The sequence below is a fragment of the Corvus cornix genome, chromosome Z (genome assembly GCF_000738735.6).
Source record: "Corvus cornix cornix isolate S_Up_H32 chromosome Z, ASM73873v5, whole genome shotgun sequence".
Classification (NCBI taxonomy): Eukaryota; Metazoa; Chordata; class Aves; order Passeriformes; family Corvidae; genus Corvus; species Corvus cornix.
The window spans coordinates 6,167,918-6,189,685 of record NC_046357.1 but is presented as its reverse complement, the minus strand read 5'-3'; the positions used below and the strand labels follow the sequence as shown (position 1 = coordinate 6,189,685).

At 38.2% G+C, this 21,768-nt stretch overlaps 1 protein-coding gene across 7 annotated transcripts in view; it reads left to right on the top strand.

The window, feature by feature from the left end:
* The window catches only part of GPBP1 (GC-rich promoter binding protein 1), a 38,025-nt gene that overhangs the window by 12,725 nt on the left and 3,532 nt on the right, over positions 1–21,768 (top strand). For 4 of the 7 annotated variants that reach the window (XM_039566755.1, XM_019283393.3, XM_019283395.3 and 1 more), the window contains exons 4-11: positions 4,823–4,942; positions 10,159–10,307; positions 10,790–11,013; positions 11,639–11,705; positions 13,783–13,967; positions 14,932–15,072; positions 15,547–15,711; positions 19,341–19,525. In XM_039566755.1, the coding sequence (XP_039422689.1) occupies positions 4,890–4,942; positions 10,159–10,307; positions 10,790–11,013; positions 11,639–11,705; positions 13,783–13,967; positions 14,932–15,072; positions 15,547–15,711; positions 19,341–19,525 (1,169 nt within the window). In that variant the 5' untranslated portion in view covers positions 4,823–4,889. Of the gene's footprint in view, positions 1–4,822; positions 4,943–10,158; positions 10,308–10,789; positions 11,014–11,638; positions 11,706–13,782; positions 13,968–14,931; positions 15,073–15,546; positions 15,712–19,340; positions 19,526–20,755; positions 20,901–21,768 lie in introns of all 7 variants that reach the window. The other 3 variants (XM_010395292.4, XM_010395294.4, XM_019283396.3) reach the window with 2 other exon arrangements.

Here is a 21,768-nt window from a genome sequence, read left to right as displayed (position 1 = left end):
TCTGATCTTCAGGACCGCATGTCTGTCCACCCACCTTCAATCTACTGTGACTGATACCTTGTGATTCTGGTGGTGTTTTGGATTAAGATACCTCCTTTCTTGCTGAAATTTACTCCTTTGGATGTTCATAACCACTTTCTAAATACACCTTATGTCATTATTTTTTGAGGCAAAGTAAGCCAGTAGACTTTTCTTGTCTGTGATCACTGTAATAGCTTGTTACTGCACCAAGTAAAATCTTGAATTCCTGTGCTGTTATTCTTAAGTGTGATTTCACTTGTATCTTGTTCTGTGGGGATTTAAAAAAGAAAAATGTAGTAGTGCGGAGAAAATGGACTGTTGTCTTTAATGTTTGATTTCTTCATTTAATTTGGTAAGCACAAGATAAACTAATGATACTTGCTTTAGCTTCATTTTTGTTTTGCAGGTTTGGGTGTTGACTCTAGGTGTTGTTTCTTAGCCTTTTCCCAGAAGTCCTGATTCATGCAATTGCTTTCTGATTCCCTTTTCATAGCATGTTACTTTTTTTTGTAAAACAAAGGCAATGCAACAATTTTTCCCAGATGCTATGCAGATAACAAATTTGTTTAGAATATAGTGTTTCCTGCTGGTTTACAAATGGTGAGAAATAGTGTCTGTCACAAAAGAACCGATTGACTCAACCATGAAAGAAGCCTAGCCCAACCTCTTCTGTGTGTTGGTTGAGTGTATTTGGTGCAGTGTTCCTCTTTCAGCTGCAAAAGTGGCTCAAAGTAGATGACTGAATAATACTTATGACAAACCTCTTCACTGTACATCATCTGGAACCAGCTATTCATTGCTCCTTGGTAGTCACTGACTTATTACTGAAGATCGTATGTCACAAAACTATAGAATTAAATTTTATTTAATTGAATATTGGATTAATTATTGCATGTTACTTGAAGAAAAGTGCTTTACAGACTTCTTTCGGATCCCTCCCTCAAGATCTAAAACTTAAGAACAGGATTTCTTTCTTTGCTGTAAACTATTCTATTACCCACAACACAGCAATACATGACTTTTATCTAAATTTATGGGCTATAGAAGACTTTGTTTATTGAGGTCACTAAGGTCGCTACATACTACTTGAATTGGTCACAAGAGGCTATTGCTGAGATGAGACAATAGTTCAGACCAGTCTGATTAAAGATGTTTAAATGTATTTGAGTGTTAATAGTATGAGGATAGCAGTATTTCAGTATCTTTTTCTTACCTTTCTAGAATTGTGCAGCTCTGCTTCAGCAGCAGAGAACCTGAGCCAAGTTAGCTTTTGCCACAGTTCGGTTGAAGAATGGCAGATTTTGTGCTAATAGGTAATGGTGGCTTAAATATTAATGATAAATTTTGGGCCTGCTCTTTTGTTATGAAGAGAGTTTCTGAAAGCACTGGAATTGTGTTTGAATCGGTGGTGTTTACCTCACTGAGTTTACTTCTGATAACTGTATTAAGGCTGGGAGTACATCAGGTGCTTTGTTAGTGTTACTGAACAGCATTTATGTGGTGTGTATGCAAGAGAAAATGTGCTAGTAGACATATGGTTTTGTGTCAGTGTAATTAAAGTAGTGTCATGCTACTGACTTACATTCTATTCAAATACTTTAAATATTGTTTTTGTTTAATTTAAAAGTAGTAGATAGTATGTATCTGTGTAAAGATTGGAAGTACTTTGGTGGACGCAGAATGCAGACACTCTTGACTTTTTGGGATAGCTTAGGTGGGGGACCTGAATAGCAGGAAAGGAAGGAAAAAAGAACCTTTTTAATGTTAGAATGTGTTGCAGAATAATTTGCTAGTTGTTGGTCTAGCTTAAAGTTGGAAAACAAGCAAGAAACACACTAGTGTTGGCAACCAAGCTGATTGCAAAGGGTTTAAGCATAGTAAATCCTGCCTGTGGCAGCAGAGTTGCCTTGCTGACATCCCATTCTTATGTTTTGTGATCTGTTTTCAATTTATCAAAAATACCTTCCTGAGAATGAAGAGTATCCTAGAACTATCATAGAGCTATCAAATATGTGTCAGATCATTTGAACAGAGATCATGGTTGTAATAAAAATGTTTTTATATATGGGGCAAACTTGTTGACAACATCAGAAAGCTAGAAGCTGTAGGAATGTTTATGAAACCTGGTAAAATATGGAACCAGCAACTTTAAGCTGGGTAGGCTATGTCCTTTAAAGCAGTTCTAAAATATCTTTTCCTGACCTGCCCTTTGTTTCCCACTTTAATTACGGCTGGGATGTTCGCGCCTATTCAGAATTAGATAGGCTTAATAATGAAAGTACTCTCAGTTCCCATGTCTAATTGCTAGACCAATCATATGTACAACGAGGTGAAAGAAAATGTTTTCTTGACTTTGGTGTGGAGCATCCAGTATCCACAGGAGTTGTTTTTCATGTTAGTCCTTAACTGCAAACCTCTGAATTTGGTCAGGTAGTGTTTTAGAAATACATCTGTGCTTTTTTTCTTGCTAGTTTTTTATCAAACCTATTTGGAAGAATTAGCCCAGAAGTTTGTCTCTATAGGCTTATTGAAACTTATGTATATATTCTGTTGCTGACTTTGTGCTCTGAGTTTTGTGTAGTTTTGGTCTCTGTCTTTACCGTCAGTTTATTGCTTTCTAAGAAGGGGACTGACTCATCTGACAGAGCAGCACTGATGAAACTTTTCAGAGCTTTTTTAGCTGAGAACATGAGGAAGACTTGAATCTGCTTCTAGAATAATTTTTGTGTGAAGAAATAGCCAGTGTCAGTGAGCTGTGGGAAAAGGTATTTTTACAAAATACCTTTCCAGTCCTTGGGATACTTGGTGATCACCCAGTCTTTTGTGCAAAGGATTAAAGGTAAGGATGTTAGTGAGTTAATAACAAACTTTTCTCATAGCAGATGCATAAATAATGTTGGAAAGCTTGACTAGTTTTCTAAAAACAGTAAGATAAATCTATTAATAAAGTTAGAATGTTAATGTATTTGTTGTCCTGTACCTAACAGTTGATGCACCAGTAACTTGATAATACTTTGTGGAATCTTTATGGTCTTACTCAGTATAAACCTAATCTTACTCATTGTTTCTCAGACTGTAAGTGCCTCAGTCTGAAGACTTTGTTGTTGTTGTGCTGATCGTTCAGTACTGAAAATCTGTGTTGATAATTTCTGAAGATTTCATGATTCTTCTGCTTGGAGATGAGAACTGTGTCTAAGTGAAGGAGAATGAAATTTTTTGTTGCTGGAATCTGCTCAGATTTGTTGTTTCTTAATTTGACATCTCTTGGTTCATTTGTAAACATACGCCTTTTTGTATATTATTGCTGAATTGGATGTATCAGTAAAAGTGAACATGGTTCCTTTCAGAAGGAGAATCCATTTCTGTGATGGTTCATTGACTCTAGAACTTTTTTCATTTTTATTTTACTGCTTTGATATAACTCGAATATTTAGAAAATTTCTCTGGAGTTTTTGTTGAAATTAGTTCAGGAATAAGTGTTGAATGATTTCAGCAGAGTAATTTATAGTTACTTATAGTTACTTTAACCTTGTCTTTATTTAACTGTAATAATTGTACATCCTACCTTACAGTTTTAACTACGGTATTGGAGGTACCTAAAAAGTTAAGTATGAGCTCACATCATTAAAAAGAACCAACAGCTCATTTAAGTACAGTTCTATACTAAGTTAAATCTAACAAATCTGTTAGACTTTGTTTTAGAAGCTGGAATAGTCTTGTCTGTCAATGGAAATCTGCTATAGCTTGCAATATTCTGGTTCAGGCCAGAGAACAGCAATAATTATAGTTACCAAGTTCAGATTCTACATCTCTTACTAATACTAACATTACAGCAGCCATAGATTGAAGTGAACTACCTCTGTGCTCACTGACTAAAAGATATGCACTCTGCTGGGCAGAGATGTGGAATATACATTTATCTGGGTCTCCCTATGAAATGTGTGTGGGTGTTTATTATGTTTTCACTAGCTGGATTTCTAATAGCATGTATATCATGCTTAAAATATTTTTGAGTCATTGGCTGTTTTGCAGTGATCAGCTGCAGAGCATGATTCACTTACACTTGTATAATTCAGGCAGTGTTTCATCCATGTCTTTCCTGTCTGTGCTATAGTTCAGCTTCAGGTAATGCAGTTCACATTACCTTGCATTCTCTTGCTTATTGAGAAATATTTTCTTACCTGTGGAAGAGTGTAGGATAGAAAAAGTATTCTTAGGTTTTAACTGTAAACCATTACATTCTTTGGCCCTTTTTCAAACTGGAGAATTTTACTGGATTTTGACACTCTGGACATGCAGACTCTGTTTCCATTGAATCTAGAGACATCGTGAGGTTTGTGATGATCCCAAATATCTAGGTTTTTCATAAGGAACTTTCATATGGCCACTGAGACTAACTGTTAGGGATTAATTTTAAAAAATCAGCTTCTAGGAAGCTAATAAGATAGCTACTGAAATCTGTTCTAGATAGTACCAGAAAGTATTTTAGCAAGCTAATTCTGCCATAGTGTTCTGGATCAGACCTTACACAAGATGCTTCATCCTGTTTATAAGAGGAAATAAAGGAAGAAATGTTACAGTATTTTCATTATTCCTGTGATATATTTGATTTAGTGACATTTTATTTAGTTACAAAAGCACACATTTGATGCTGTAAATGAGATGAGGATAGTTAGATTCTAAACCAGATGTGAGGAAAATAATACAGAAAAACAGGAGGGAGATACTGAACAAAAGACAAGTGTAATGCCCTTGTAAAATAAGCATCTGAAAGGACTAATTCCTTTTCTTCTGATTACAGGGACTTGCCATGAGGTGCTAAGCCTTTTTTTCTTTGATTCGGGGAGACTGGACCTAAATGGCGCAGCATGACTTTGCTCCAGCCTGGCTTAATTTTCCTACTCCGCCATCATCAACAAAGGTATGTTTTGTACTGTTCTTTTGAAAAGGCACTCTCTTTATTAGGGAAGTCTAAGTGTCATAACCTTAGTCACAATAAAAATGCAAATCTCTTCATGAATACTGTGATGACAGATGACTCCAGTAGAGTTTTTGCTTGAGCAGCTTAGTTCATGTAAAGAAGCACATGCCTGGCTTTAGCTGTGGTTGGGTTAAGCTTGCCTTCATCAGGAGTTTAAAATGAACTATTGTGTTCTATGCTACGAGTACCAAGATGGGGCATGTACTTGATGTTCTTGCTTCTGATTTTTCTCTGTGTCCTGTAAATTTTACAGAAGTATTATCCTGTGTCATAGGTTAGCAAGCATAGTCCCGGAAGGGATGTCCTTGCTAAGGGGTGCTTACAGTTTCCTCTGGGACCTGACAGAACCTATCAGCTGGCCAGTTTGAATATGGACAATTCTCTAAGCCACTTAAAGTTGTGATCACCTCTGTGATCCACACTTAAGAATAGACAAACTCCCCCCCTACAGCTCTCTCTTGTTTCTGGTGCTGGGACAGGTGGCTGCAGTCCCATGTGGGGGCCAGTGGGCCCGGCCAGGCCCTGCTCGGGCCAGGCGGGCCGGGCCACGGCCACCCTGGAGCCGAGGGACCTGTTCCAGTCGTGGAACCCCCTCCACTGCCTTGCCGTGGGCAGCCAGATCGGCTTGGCTCTCCCCCCTCTCCACTGAGATAAGCCACATTCCAGCTGCAAGGCCGAGGTGAGATTAACCCTTTTATTGCTGTGAAGAGCTGAAAACCTGACGGAAGAGAGAGAGGAGATGCTTAAAGCTGGAATTCTGTTGTGAAGCTATGATATATCAGAGTATCCTGTTGTACTTTCATGAAGATATGGGGGTGGAGTGTTCAGCTCGTAAGCAGAAGCACCTGCGCTGAGATAGGCAGATGCTGACGCAGCTGTAATTTCATGAGAAGTTTGGACAGGGAGACATGGACCAGATGGGGACTTTTGCTCCAAACGGGAAAGGAGAAACCTCAGTTCCTAGAGATGCTCCCAGAGATAGTCCTAATGATGATGATGATGAAGACCCTTTGCTCCCAGGGAAGGAGAAGGGCCTCTGTTTTTTGTTTCTGAATGGCTCAACCTTAAAATTGTACCCCAAAAAACTTCAAGAGTGGACCCTCGAAAGCAGTTGTGGGAAAAGCTGCAAGTCGGGGGAAGGGACTCACATGCGAGCAGAGAGACTCCTCTTCCTAAATGGACTGAACAATATTTGGAAGTGGGCGGCTGTCTCGTTGTGATAATGTTTTCATAGCACGAGCAAGAAGAGACTTCTCTTTCTAAATGGACTGAACAAGGTCATTATGGAAGTGGTAAACAGACTGAACATCTTAAGGGTTGTCTTTTTACATTGTCAGTGGGAGAAGGGAGGAAGGTGGGGGGAGGAGGAGAGTTCTGAAGGTGGTAAAATTTTTTTTTCCCTTCTTTTAGGTCTGTTAATAAACTTCTTTATATTCTTTCAAGTTTGGTGCCTGCTTTGCGTTTCTCCTAATTCTTATCTCACAGAAGATAAACAGTAATGAGTATTTTAGACCAAACCACTACATCCTGTCATCCAAGTGATTAAAACTATGCTTTTTTAGACTTTCTGAAATGGCTCTGCAGTTGATGGTGGAATGCTTGTTGCTGCTGATGGAGTGTGATGCTTTCACTCTGTTACACATCTTTACTCTGGTTGTTTCATCTAGACTGCTGTTACTTTATATAATGGGACAGCTTGGAAATAGGAAATAATAATCTCTTAATTGTTAGAATTTGTAAATATTCCTGGAAGTCTTGAGTATGTCTTTCTCAGAAATGTTTTTTCCTGGCCTATCTTTCTACTCTTCATTAATTTGTGGAATGCAGAAGCAGAGTCAGCACTGGATATTAAAACTCTTCTCTGCTTCCCTATTCGTAGACCTATCTTCACTGTAATAGTTTGAATTCTATATTTGTATCTGCTGCTCTGAGGATTGCTTTGCTTTTCTTCAGGGTATTTATATAAGCTTCATGCAGTCTTTCATGTCCATGTCAAATGCTTAGCCTTGAGAAACTTAACGGCAGTAGGCTTGTGGTATTGTCAAATGCACAGATAGCTGACAGTGTTAGTTGTGTTCCTAGTGCTTTGCTTATGTATGTCTACACAAACATGAAGGCATTTTTTTAGTCAGGTCATTAAATGTCCTTATTTATATCACTCTGTTTATGTTTCTTCTACCTTGACCTAGCTAGATTGATTGTTTAGTATAATCTGCTTCTGGGAACATCAGGCCTATCCGTTCTGGGATACGTAGTCTCTGAAAATCCAAATTAGGATGCAGACTCTTTGTTTTCTTTCTCTGTGATTTCTGATGCATTCAATTGTTTTAGTCTGATTTTTTCAACTGAATATGTTTTAAATTGGGAAAGTATTTGGAGCTTAATTTAGTATGGTGTCACAACTGCAAAACAATCTTCACCACATATTTGAAGAGTCTGCTGCAAGAGGTTTACCTGCATGCTTTGTGTCAATATAGCAGGATAAAAGTAAGTTCCAGAACTACTTCACTACCACTAGAATATAACTGGGTTGTACTTGTCACCTCATTTCTGAATTGAGTGAAATTTCATTGGAAGTGTATTTTGTGGCTTCTGTTCTCTTCCATGATTCTTTGCCTCACGGAGTTTAGTTAGATTTTCTTCTCTTTCAAAAGCTCCATGCTGTATGCTTACTCTCTTTTAATATTTGTGTGTCATTGTCAGAATGCACCTTATTTCCCTGGATTACTTGCTCCCTCAATGATGAGCATTCTGTGATACACAGCACATTTGCATATTAAGTTCTTGAAAAGTCTGTTTGGTAGTTCTTAGTTCACAGAATAAGACTTGTAGATCCTCTACAAGACAGGTCTCAAATGTTGTGGCCCCCTGTCCCCTCTATTTCCTAAAATAGATTTATTTTCTGCTTCATGCGTATCAAAAAAGATGAAGAGAAGAGGAGATAAGAGGGATGAAGAGGAAGGTTGGGGTGAGAAAGCAAAGGTGTCTGTTTTGTTCAGAATGGAGCTGGAGTGAGCCTATGGTATCAACAACATTTAGTCTTGAGAAGGAGAAATTGAGCTCTACTTGGTCAATTTTTGTTTTCCGGAACTGTAATCACTTTCAGGGGTTACACCTACAGGAGCCTGGTTTTCCCTTTGAGCACTTACTAGCTGAGATGTGTTTCCTTACATAGCTCAAGGCTGGCATTATAGAAACCTGCTGCCAGGAAGCTGTGATTGTGAATGAGCTGTTTAATGTGACCTAGAGATTACAGCTTGATTGAAATCCATCTCATCTATTGCTGCTGATTTCCTTTTAACAGCAAGCTTTTCTCGTCTCTCTCTCTCGATTACAGCAAAATCCACCTAAGTGGGTGTGTATCTGTCACTCAGCGGGTTTTGTTCCGGTCTGGAACTAAGGTGTTTGTGTCAGTGCAGTCTTGCAGATGGGCAGGTGGAATGAGAAGGTGTTGTAAATAGTGAAACCATCTTGGGATATGAACAAAACTTCTAAGAAAGTATTGCTGTAAAAAGGATATAGAGACATTGCAGATAAAGTCAATTTTTACAAGTTCACCTTTACTTCTTTTTAAGCCGTTAGACTTCCTGTATTTCTTAAAATCTGTTTCGTTTCTATCCCTTTTTCTTGATTGGCTGAACCAAATCGGATAATTTCTCAACTTCCAGAAATTGCCAATAAATTTCCTATTAATTACAAAGCTTACTGTGATCTCTGCCTTGAGAGGCTTTGTAGACTGGTATCTCCATCATGTGGGGAAAATGGAAACTGCATGATCTTTGCACACTATTTAGAAGCTTCAGATTCGTTATAGCATGTACTGCTCAAATACTATATATAAAATGCTGTCAGTTATACTTTGCAAAAAAATGTTGATAGTTTTGACGTTAATACAAAAAAATTTAAATTCCAAAAGCAATATTAAGAGCTTGTTGTGTGTAAATGAACAAATGAAGCATCTTCTAAAATTTCACCCAAGATTGGCAGATCTAGCACTTTCTGAAACTTTTGGCAGCTTAGTCAAAATCTGTTTAAGGATTTTCTTTTACTTAAATATTTAGATCAATTTGGTAATTTTTGAAGTACTTTTAATAGGTTTTTGAAGTTTTCTGGTTTTTTCTCTCTCCAAGGAGAGTTTGTCAAGTAATTCACTTCCTAGGTCTCAAATTGAGAGGGTAGTCCCTCTTTATTTGACTTCTGTACAATTTGGAAATACATGCTTTGATTTTTAAATATATACTTATTTGAGTTTGAATTTTGAGAAGTGAATATTGAACAGCACCTTGAGCTCTACAAGGGCATTTTCCATAGAGCTTTGGGTATCTTTTTTTGTGTGTGGGGTAGGTGGGAAGAAGGAAGTAATTTTAAAGGTGCACCCAGACATAAGGAAGACATGGGTTGTGCAAGGCAAGATATTTTTTTGGTTTAATCCCTTTAGATATGAATTCTAGTCAGGATGTGGTTGATTTCTTAGCGCTATGCTCAAGATAAGATTTTATTTTATAAACTACTTCCTACTGATACATTAAATATTTATTTCTTTAAAATTTCTCTAATGCATACTTATAAGCTGAAAATTTGAAGTATCTTTATAAATCTGGACACTTTTGATTCTACATTTTATTAGTATTTCGTAACTACTTGTGTTTGCCTTATTAAGTTAAAATGACAAGGTTAATGAACCACACTTTATTTGGGTATAGCTGCCTTGGGTGGAAGTGGTTCCTTGCTTTCTGTGGAATGCATGTATGTAGTCTCTGAAAATCCAAATTAAGATCCCAGACTTCTTTTCTGCCTTCCAAATTGTGATCTTCTGTCCTTTCTTACCTATTAAAAATTTTTTTTCTTCTGCTGCGGCACATGTCACTTGTGCTCTGTTCTGCTGCCAAAACAAAAGTAGATGCTTTTTATCTTGTGTCACAAACATGTGACTTAAAGGCTGTTTCAGTGTCCTGGAGCAGAAGATGCAGCTTCCACTTTGTTAGCCTGAGAGATGGCAACACAGCTCTGAACTTGACACAACCCTGACCTCAGAATGTGAGGACTGCTTCATGGTCTGTCATTCAAAGTTCTTGAAAGAATAAATTGTATATTACCATAAACAATGTGCATGTTACAGTTCTGATGATTAAGTTTTGTTATTAACCAGATCTCAGGTCTACCACTTGTGCTCCTTTACAGTCATCACTGAATTTTGAGAAACATTCTGAAAATTTTTCATGGGCAGAGAATCGTTATGAAGCAAATCGTAGAAGACACAACTCTTCAGAGGGATTTGATCCTAATATTGGAAGGCCGAATGGAGGTATAATTTATGGAACACTGTGAATATGTTTGCATCATTTCTTTGTAACACTAGCTAGAAAAGAAGTCTGATGATGATAGCTCATGTATGCTAAATCCTTTTTCTGCAGTGAAAGACTGATAATGGAAAGACACATCTTGGAGAGGATGTGAGCACTATGGGTCGGTCAAAGTAATGTGATTCCAGGTGTATTTCTCTCTTGAGTAGAATAAAAGTGTTGAGTTAATACTCTAGCCAACAGCATATAAATGAGCAGCCAGAAAAAGAGGTTGACTTGGCATAGTGTTGGCTGGGTATCTTCTTTCTCTGTCACTGTTTTGTAAGATCCTTCCCTGCTGCTTATGTGAAATAAAACTTGTTTACTGTGCTATCGTATCCCAGTATATGGAGCTGCTGACTTAACTACTTTAACAATTCTGCAAAGTAAAATATGCTTTTAAAATTGTTTGTAATTGTATTTCTTTAAAATTTAAAAATCCAAGGTCATTTTGGGCGAAAAGAGAGGAATGGTTGGCGTTCACAAGGCAGAAATGGTCCAGAAAATATAAACCATCGTGGGGGATACCATGGTGGAGGTTCCCGTACTCGTAGCAGCACCTTCCATTGTGGAAAAGGCCAAGGCCTGCATGAAAACAGTGTACCTGATAATGAAACCTGCAAAAAGGAAGACAGAGAAGTACCCAACCAGTTTGAGGCTGAGGATTTTGTAAGTAAATTATAATTACCATAAAAAAGGTTTATTTTTGTGTGCGTTTTGTCCATTACAAGTTACATAATGAGATTTTACCAGTTTCAGATCGTGATATAAGGAATCATCTTTTCCATAAGTAAGGGAATGTTAGTAGTTTGTCCATTAACTTGTTTCTCATTTTATATCCAGATTTTGTCACTGTATGTTTATTACTGTTACTTGTGTATTTAAGTGAAACTACAGTTGGATTCCAGTTTGGTGTGGTATGTGTATGTATTAGATTCTACACAGTTACCTTATTGGAAATCTGAAATAGTAACAAGGTAATCTTCATGCCTATGGCCTTTTGAGATCCCATGCTTCAACCTGCAATTAAGATGTAAGGAGAAGGGTGATCTTGCTCTTTGAAGAAACATGCATTGCTGTTTTTTGCTTTCTCTGGGCACTTCATGTAATGACATTGGCTGCTGCCTGAGATATTTTGTTGGAGAAGAGAAACAAGTGAGCATTGACCTGTTTGGTTCATGGGGGAAGTGTTTAGTCTGTCAGCAGAGGTTGTGCTGCTGGTGTTACTGTGATTATTTCATTCATCCCACAATTCAAGAGTTAATTTTTTAATAATGATAAACCTTTCTTTCAGCCATCTTTAAACCCTGAATATGAGAGGGAACCAAACCAGAATAAATCTCTAACTGCAGGTGTGTGGGGTGAGTATTTTTGGTGTTTTTAAATGCAAAAATGTAGCAGAGATCTGAAGTTGTTTTATTTGAAACACAAGCCTCTTTTTAGAATTATAAAGGTATAGATTGAGAAAACTTCAATACTGTTACAATGTAGGTAACTTTTTGTTAAAGGGCTAGCACTTCTATTTGAATATCAGTCAGCTGGTCTGCATCTACAGATGCAGCCACAACTAGTATTCTTTCCCAGAAGAAGTATCCATCTTTTTTGTAAAGATGTCAAGAATTTATCTTCATCTTTGTTTTCAAGAGGCAGTGCAATGAAGGTTGGTCACCTAAATTAGTGGTGTTGATTGCTAGCTGAAGGGTTTGTAAAAGAATGCTTCTGATTGATCAGATATGTTGGAAGAGTTTGGAGAGAAACATGGGAGAGCTGGAAGAGTAGGTTAGCTTGCAGAGATTTAAGGTCTCTTCCTGGAAGCAAATGTCATATGCTGTTGGTTGTGTTTGTGAATTATTTGTATAACAAATACAATCCTGAGCATGGGCATTGAGCAGGCCTGTAGTCTAGGACTGTTTTCTCATCTTCATCTGATTACGTTTGGCTATCATTTACAATTCTAATTGGCTTTGTGTAGTCAATTGTTTACCCCTAAGAAGGTGGTAGCTTTAGATGGCAGGGGTTTTAAAATAATAAATGTACTCAAAATAAGAACATTTCTCTTTATTTAAAAAAAAATAATTAAACATAAAAGCTTTTACTTGTATACTTAAACTACTGCTAGTACTGAGATTTTAAAGGTATTTTAATTTGCTGATTCTGGTTCTCATACTTAACCAGTTTTTTTTGCACTCTAAAGTGACATTAGATATAGGCCAACACCTCAGTATAAATATGTAATTGCTATAAACCTTTGCAGCATCATAAATAATTGGACAGCTTTCTGGTTTTGTGGTGTTAGCAGCTTTGCACGTGATAATCTACCTTTCAATAAAAGAGTCTTGTTTTGTAATTGAAAAACTGAAATTAAGGCTGCTATTATTGCCTTTAAAAGGGAACAGTATTCAGGACAGAGGAGTGTTACAGTCCCTTCTAATACCTGTTAAAAATGTGTGCATCTTTTAGATTGCATTTTACCCTGCGTATATGTGATGGGAGCCTGTGAGTATTGTGGAAAGTCTTGTCATGAGGTTTAATGAGAATGAAGTTATGACAAATATTTTGTAGCATCTACCTACTAAACAAAGCTAAAGTCATGTATGCTTTTAAGATAGGGTTTTGGTTTTTTTTTTTTTTTAAACTGAGGATATAGTGACTCTGAAGTAGAATTGCTTGCAGGGAGAGGAGGTAGTACTTGAAAAGGTTCTTAGCAGTGGAATGCATGTACAAAAAATACATTTTTTTCACTTTTTGGCAATTTTAGAACTGTTTTTAGTAAATGTTCCTTAATACTGCTAAAGGACAGTTTCTCTAGTTAGACAGCTGACTGTATGTCTCCTAATTTGTGCTCCAGCGAACAGGGAAATTTTGTCCTGTTGTGTCCATCTGAGGCATGGAGCTAGAGAAACTGGTCATTGCCATGGTCTAAAGTGTAGTGCACATCTTGTCTCATGTTTATGGAACCTCAGTGTGGAGCTCTAAACTGAGCTGTTAATAAATGTATAACTAATTATTCTTTAGGAAATCTTAAGGGGAATACGAAAGCCATAATTTCTTTTGAAGTTTGGGGAGCTATCAATAACTAACAGTATTTTGATTTTAGAATTGCTATGCAGCATTCTCTAGAACTGTGTAGCAGACTTCTTTGAAGAGTATCTTTTCTTTCAAAAAATGCAATTCCTGCGTTGCCAAGTGAAATATTTTTAAAATTATGACAGTGGGGAATGGAACAGAACCTGTGTTTTACCAGACTCGCACACTGTGTTATTTGTGGAACTAATTCTGAACTAAGTTCCTGATTTATGCCTGTTTACTCTAGACCATATGGCTGTCCCATACCTTAGGAACTAAAAACTGGCAAGATTGTGTACACATGCACATACACACACACACATACATATATATATATCTATATACACACACTTCTTTTTTTTTTTGTTCCAGAGTACCCTTTAAATCCTAAATCTAGATCTCAGAGAATGCTGGTCATTAAAAAAGGCAGTACAAAAGAACTGCGAATATCTGGATTCCCAGTAGTGGGAAGTCTTCATTCACAGCCAGTAAAGAATGGAACTGGCACTAGTGTTTATAAAGGATTAGTCCCCAAACCTGTCACTCCACCGGCAAAGGTGAGTATTGGGTACCAGTGTCATGAAAAACATGCTGAGAAAAATCATACTGTAATTCTGAATGTGCTTATTCCATCCCTTAGAGTACAGTTCCTGGATTATCATGTATTCAACACTTGCGAAGTGCAACACAACCCAAAAATGAGTAGAAACAACTTTGCATTTTTTTTTCTAAATTATTTATTTAGTCTCTCTTTGCTTCTCAACTACCATTTTTGAGAAGTGTAGGAGCTGCACAAGTGAGAGTAAAAATGATATTTCTAACTTACAGAATAGCAGTGCATTTTGTATATATGATTTTAACAGCACAAAGTTAGATGTGTAGTGGAGAGGTATAGTCAGCATGATAATACCATCAGAATTTATCCCAGTTGTAGGCAAAGATGATATTATAACCTATTAGTGTCATTCTGGTCTCTTTCCAAATGCAGCTTTCCGTGTGCAGAATCACAGAATATTTTGAGTTGGAAGGGACCCACAAGGATCATCAAGTCCAGCTCTTAAGTGAATGGTCCCTATGGACTTCAAACCCATGACCTTGGCATTATTAGCACCAGGCTCTAACCAACTGAGCTATTTTCAGTGGCTTCATCTCTACTTTTTTGTTTCCGGATTTTTTTTTGTGCTCTTGAGAGCATGTGATGGATTAGTTCTTAACTCTGTAACATTCTGAATCTTAGATAATACTTCCAGCTGTTGAAGTCCCATATTTCATTTTCAATACCTGAAATACGAGGATCTTAATGGTTTTGAAATTTTAGTCTTTATAAAAACAGTGTGAACAGTATTTATGAGCAGATGAATTGCTCATAAACAGCCTCTTTTCCACAAGAAAACAGATGTTTGCACTACATTAAGGTTGCAGTTATGATTTGCTTTTGCTTAATCATTTTTCTGAAGATTCTTGAAACGAATCCTTTTGTAGTTAATGGTTCTTTACATTTCTGTTTATATTTCTGTCTAGCCGACACAGTGGAAAAGCCAAGCAAAAGAAAATAAACTTGGGCATGCATTTCCTCATGAACCTGCATATGCTGTTGGCAATTTCAGTTCTTTCAAATCAACTGTCAAGGCATTTGCTGTAACACAAAATTCAGTTAAAGAGGTAAAGCAGTGTCTGTAGTCAAATCTATGTAACATTTAATGTTATATATGATAATGTTTAAGTGAGGGCGATCAGTAAATTTTATGCAGAATTATATTAAATATGTTTTTTTGGAAGTTAGTGTGTGAGAAAGATGGAAGGCACATCACTGGCCTTAAAGTACTGCACAGTTCGCTTTGTGGGTATGATTTGGAATAAAAACCTGCATTAGGAAATAAAGCCTGATATGTTTAGACTTCAAGACTGCTAAAGGTATTACATGTTTCAGAAGGCCCACTGTTCATGAGCAGTGCTCCATAAACTTGCATCTCTGGGTTTACATCTACAAACTGTATACCAAAATACAAATCTTCCCTCTGCTTTTGACTGTGAATATATGTGAAACCTAAAACAACAGATACCCTTGTCTAAAATAAAAATTTTCTAAATGAGAACACTTCTACCATTCTTTCTTTTTCTGACTTCCTACACTAGTATAATCGGTCAAGTTCTTCATCCCCTGTTGACAAATCTGGTCAGCCTCGTTTAACAAAATTGACAAGAATGCGGACTGATAAGAAGAGTGAATTTCTGAAAGCATTGAAACGAGATAGAGTGAAAGAGGAACATGAAGATGAGAATCATGATGGACAAGAGAAGGTAATTTTGTTCATACCTATTGTAGATCCAGTAGGTTTCAGGCAAACCATAAACTACTTTTTATTTTGCTGTAAACAGCTCTTAAATAATGGTTTTGAATCTCTAAATGATGGAAAAGAATTATACTTTGATGAATTTAAAAACATTTTTCCAAGTACTACTCTTCCTCCAGTGCTGCTTTGTAGTTTCTTTTTGTCTTTCTGCAGTATCTGTTAGTCATGTTAATGACTTAGGTACTTGTGTGTCTTTAGCAACAATAAAAAGGATAAATTAAGCTTAGTAAACTAACCTAATCATAGATGAATTTATGTTGGGAAATACCATTAAGATCATCGAGTCCAACCATTAACCCCATAGTGTCAAGTCTGCCAGTAAACCATGTATTCAGTGTCACATCTACATGTCTTTAAAATACCTCCAGGGATGGTAACTCAGTCACTTCCTTGGGCAGCCCATTCCAGTGCTTGACTACCCTTCCTGTGAAGAAAGTCTTCCTGGTGCCTAATCTGAGTCTTCCCTGACACAACTTGAGGCCATTTCTCGTGTTCTATCACAGGGTTGGCCAACCCCCACCTGGACACAGCCTCCTTTCAGGCAGTTGTAGAGACTGATGAGGTCTCCCCTGAGCCTCCTTTTCTCCAGGCTAAACACCCCCAGCTCCCTCAGCTGCTCCTCACAGGACTTGTGCTCCAGACCCTTCCCCAGCTCCGCCGCCCTTCTCTGGACTCACTCCAGTACCTCAATGTCTTTCTTGCAGTGAGGGGCCCAGAACTGGACACAGCACTCGAGGTGTGGCCTCACCAGTGCCCAGTACAGGGGGACAATCCCTGCCCTGGTCCTGCTGGCCACACTATTGCTGATCCAGGCCAGGATACCATTGGCCTTCTTGGCCACCTGGGCACACCCTGGCTCATGTTCAGCTGCTGTCACCAGCACCCCCAGGTCCTTTCCAGCCCCTCTGTCCCAGCCTGTGGTGCTGCCTGGGGTTGTTGTGACCCAAGGGCAGGGCCCACCACTTGGCCTTGTTGAACCTCACACCACTGGTCTCAACCCATGGATCCAGCCTGTCCAGATCCCCCTGCAGAGCCTTCCTGCCCTCCAGCAGATCAACATTTACACTCAGCTTGATGTCACCAGTGAACCGACTGAGAGTGCACTTGTCAGATCATTGATAAAGATACTAAACAGAAGTGCTCCCACTGCTGAGCCCAGGGGAGCCTCACCCATGACCGGCCACCAGCTGAATATGACTGCACTCACAACACTCTCTGGGCCTGGCCATCTAGGCAGTTTTTATCCAGTGAAGAGTGCGCCTGTTCAAGTCATGGGCTGCCAGCTTCTGCCGAATTCTGTGGGAAACTTTGTCAAAGAAGGGCTTTATTAAAGTCCAGGCAGAAAACAACAACAACCTTTTCTTCATCCACTAACCAGGTCACCTTGTCATAGAAGGAGATCAGGCTGGCCAAACCTATACACTGGGCCCGATCCCCTGGTTGTCCTGCATGTGCCGTGTGATGGCACTCACAGTGATCTTGCCCATGACCTTCCTTGGCACCAAGGCCAGTCTGACAGGCCTGTAGTTCCCTGGAATTTCTTTCCAACCCTTTTTATAAATGGATGTCACATTTGCCAACGTCTGGTTGCTTGGGACCTCTCCGGTAATCCAGGACTGCTGGTAAATGATGGAAAGTGGCTCAGTGAGCTGCCGGCTCCCTCCGTACTCTTGTGTGAATCCCATCTGGCCCCAACAGACTTATGGAGGGCAGTATTTCATACCTGGGCTGCTAGTTATCCTACAAAACAAAAACCTTGGTTCTGCTTCCCAAACCATTTCCTTTCCAACTATTATTTAGGTAACCAGAAGTTCTCTATTTTGGTCTAATCATAGGAGCAAGAGCTCAATATATGCAAAAACCACCGGTTTTTTACTAATTTGGAACTTGAAGGCCTATAATGTCTGTGTATTATATGCATCAGGTTTCTTTCAGTCTGAATTGATTTATGCAGTGCTTGACTCATACCCGAGAATATTTGTGCCAATGCTACCAGCCACCAACAAGTTATCATACATAGACCAAGTGAAGATAAGTATTTTATTATTCAGAATGAGATGATTACAAGCCTTTTTGCTGTAAATGAGTGGTTTAAAATGTCTTATTAAAACAAGAAATTCCATAAATTACAAATCAGCCAGATAAAAAAGTGATTTTGAGAAAGAGATATTAGGTTTCTGAGATACTAAAAAGGAACTGTGCCAGTGTACATTGCTCATAAAAGTGAGATTGACTTTTCTGATCCTGATGCTATTTCAGCCAAGATAGAATTTACTGTAATGGGACTGTACAACTTAGCTATATATGTGAGCTATCTTTTCATTGGGCATTCTGTGACTGAGTGCCCTGAGATGGATATTGGAGGTAGTTTTGTTCATGTGTTCAGAAAATACACAAAGATTTTGATTTAAGATTAAGAAGATCTTGAGGTTCAGAATTCTGAAATAATTAGGCAAATTTTACTCAGCAGCTGAATCACACTTGGAAGATGTTTTTCCCTATATATTGCAATTGCTTAATAAATTTCTAAGTTTTTCTTGATATTATGTGACATTCTTCAGGCATATAATGTAACAGCTGAATTTATGTTTACTGGGATATGTGTTCTTAACAATATCATGCTGATGATTCTAAAATTTCTGAAAGCAGACAACATGTGAGTGGGAGGGAAATGCTGATGGTCTTGATCCTGTGCTCTGAGGTACGGTTTCTTAGAGCTGTAGAAGATTGCATGATTTCCTCCTGCTATGGGTAATGCTTTTATGTGCCCAGTTTAGGGATTTTGTTGTTGAAACGGTGTTAACTAGATAATGATTGTACTCTTCTTTGTTTTTACAGTTGGTAATACTTCAGAGGCTCTTTGGCTCATTCATAAATAAGAATTACGGGTTGCTGAATGAGTAGAGTAGAAAGAAATACCTCACGTTTATAAGATAAAGACCTTTTAATCTTTGAGTGAACCGGAACAGTTTGCTTTCTAAATAAATTTTCTTCCTGGTTTGTATTTCATGGCTAGTAATTTACAGTTGCTGTTCACAGTAGCCTGAGAAGGTGGAGTTGAGTGCATGTGAGTAAGTGAACTTGTCTGAATTTAAAGAGCAGTATCCAGTCTTTCTGAATTCATGGCAGAGAATTTGCTATTTGAGATACGGGTGTTGTGACCTGCCCCTTAAACGAAGTAAATTTGAGAACTCATATATTTTCAGACTTCTCCTGACACACATAGCTCTGATATTTATTAGGAAAATTATAAATTCAACAGCCTGTTACTTTCGTGAGTATGAAGGGCAGCTGAAGTAAGTTTGAATTTTAAGGTGTGTAAACTTTGCAGAAAAAAAATGTGGAGAAAAGCATGCGAGTTGCTTTCTGCATTACTTGATCAGTAGCATACCTTAAGAATTCTTTAGTATGCAGGTATTGCAAACGCCAGAAGGGTGAACAGAATTACCCCGAAGTATACAATCTCTGCACTTAATTTAAACTAAACAGAACCACTGAATTCCAGCACTTCTGGATACTTACTTGTGGATGGAATTCACTTTAAATTTTGTAATGTAAAATTATTTTTATATTTAGGACGAGGAGTCCTTCAGCGTGCATAATGGCAACAGTCCTCATTGTGAGAGAGATATAAACCGAAACTTTGAAAATGAGATTCCACAGGAGAACGGCAATGCTTCAATTACACCTCAGCAGATCATTCAGTCTTCAGCTTTCCCTCAGGCAAATGTTCTTTCAAGCTCACTTGAGGCAGAGCATAGGTATGTACTTTATATAACATAAAGAGTGTTCCTTCATGGTAGCTGAGCATGTTCATAAATACCTACTAGTTCAGAAGTCAGAATCTGAAAACTGAGAACACATAAAATGTTTCTTGAGTAATGTCAAATTTGTCTTTTAGACATGTACTAATTTAACATGAGATATACTTTGTTTCTTAGACCTGTGTATTGACCTACATCCAATTTTTAGGGAAGAAAGTTTATTTCCTAGTAAAGAATATAGCAAACTGCATAGTGACTTCATCCCTCTGATTTTGGTTTAGGTATTTGGGAGGAACAATGCATGTAATTTCTGTTTGTATGAATAATATTTAAAATGCTGCATCTTATATAAAACTCCAGCAAGTTTTTCATCATTATTAAAGTAATTAATTACTTTTGTAGCTGATTTGTTGACACTGTTAGTGATATCACAGGATAGTCCACTGGAAGGTAGGAAAGTAATTTCACAAAAAGGATTGAAACAATTTTATTATCCCAGTAAAGCAACTCCAGTAGCAATTGGTAGATATGAGAATGATGCTGCTTGGAAAATCACAACCAAGTCTGGAAATGAGCTAGTCATTAGCTCTGTCAGATTCTTATAGTTTCTGGCAACTACAGAATTGCAGTGACAGATTAGACAGATTTTTTTCTGTGATAGAGTCTATACATTGGACTAGAGGACTCTTTGTTTTGTAGCACCTGTAGAAGAAACTTTCATTTCCTCTTACTCCTCATGAGTATGAAGAGTACAACGCACCCTGCTCTGTTCCTTTTTTTCCACCATTGGCTATGGAAACAGAAAGCCTTGGCCTAGTCTTGGAGTAGCAACATCACTGACATGAGTGATACCAGGTGGGATGAGTTCTGTCACTGGAGTGTTGTGGATGGTGGCAGGCTCCTCAGGACGCACAGACAGGCAGGAGAGGTGCGGGAGTGGCATTGTATCTAATGGAGGGGCTGGAATATATGGAGCTTGCAGCTGGCAGTGGCATGGTTAAGGGTCTCTGGATAAGGATTAAGGAGCAAACAAAGAAAGCAGATGTCATGGCTGGAGTCCACTGTAGGCCACTCACTCAGGATGATGACACCGACTGTCCTTTAAGGAGCTAAGGAACGCCTCTAAATCAACTGCTGCTGTCCTAATGGGGGACTTCAACTTGCCAGATGTTAACTTGGAATACCATGGACATGTGAAGGCTACAAAAATGCTGCTTGTCATTGCAGGGAGAAAATCCGTGACTTTCAGAAAGAGACAATGTTCTTCATTCAGAGTGTGGCTGGGCACTGGAACAGACTTCCCAGGGAAGTGGTCACAGCACCAAGCCTGAGAGAGTTCAAGAAGTGTTCGGACAGTGTTCTCAGTCACAGGGTGTGATTCTTGGAGTTGTTCTGTGCAGGGCCAGGGGTTGGATGCAATGTTCCTTGTGGGTCCCTAGGATTCTGTAAAATCTTTGGCTGCTAGAGGCTGATGATTTTTTAACTGGAAGATGGCAGTCAAATCTAACTCTTAGTTTTTCAATTCAAATTACTTTAAATGGCCTTAATAGGATTTCTGGGAAAATGTATTTCTTTTGTGATATCTCAGAGGGGCTGTGTCCATACTGCCTCAGCCCTTTGGCTGTGAGCTCAGCATGTACATGGGACAGATTTTATGGTTAGCCTTTTTGTGGTAAATTTTACTTGGGGTCACCAGCTTAGCCCCCAGGTTACTTTTGCATACCTAGTAAGAGTATTGGCACATTTTGTAGAAAAGGGCTTCCTTCCTACTGGGGAAGTTTCCAACGTGCAGCAATCCTGTTACCAAGTTTGCTAATCCAAAGTGATTTTTTTACGTAGTTCACACTTTTAACCATTCTAGAATGGTGTTGATTTAAGGGACATTGGTGCTGCTAACTTTACACAATGTTGCTTTAAAGTTAGTTAGCCATTACCCTAAATTTTACTTCCATTAACAGGAGCTCTGTAACCATTTACTTAATTGAATGCAGTGTTAGTGTCTGAGCTTGCTTGCAGTAAAACTTGCTAATTCAACTATCACTGAACTCCATTTGGCCTTATGTTTTTCTGTATGGCTATACAAATGTATGTATTCTCTTAGCGTTTTGGATGACTTGCATATATTTTTACTGCTTCCTGATTATTTGATTGTTTCTGCCTGTTACACTGTCCAGTTTGGTCCAAATGCTACAGGGGATTCAATTTCCATTTCTTTTACTCTCTTACTGATGGTTTTTTTC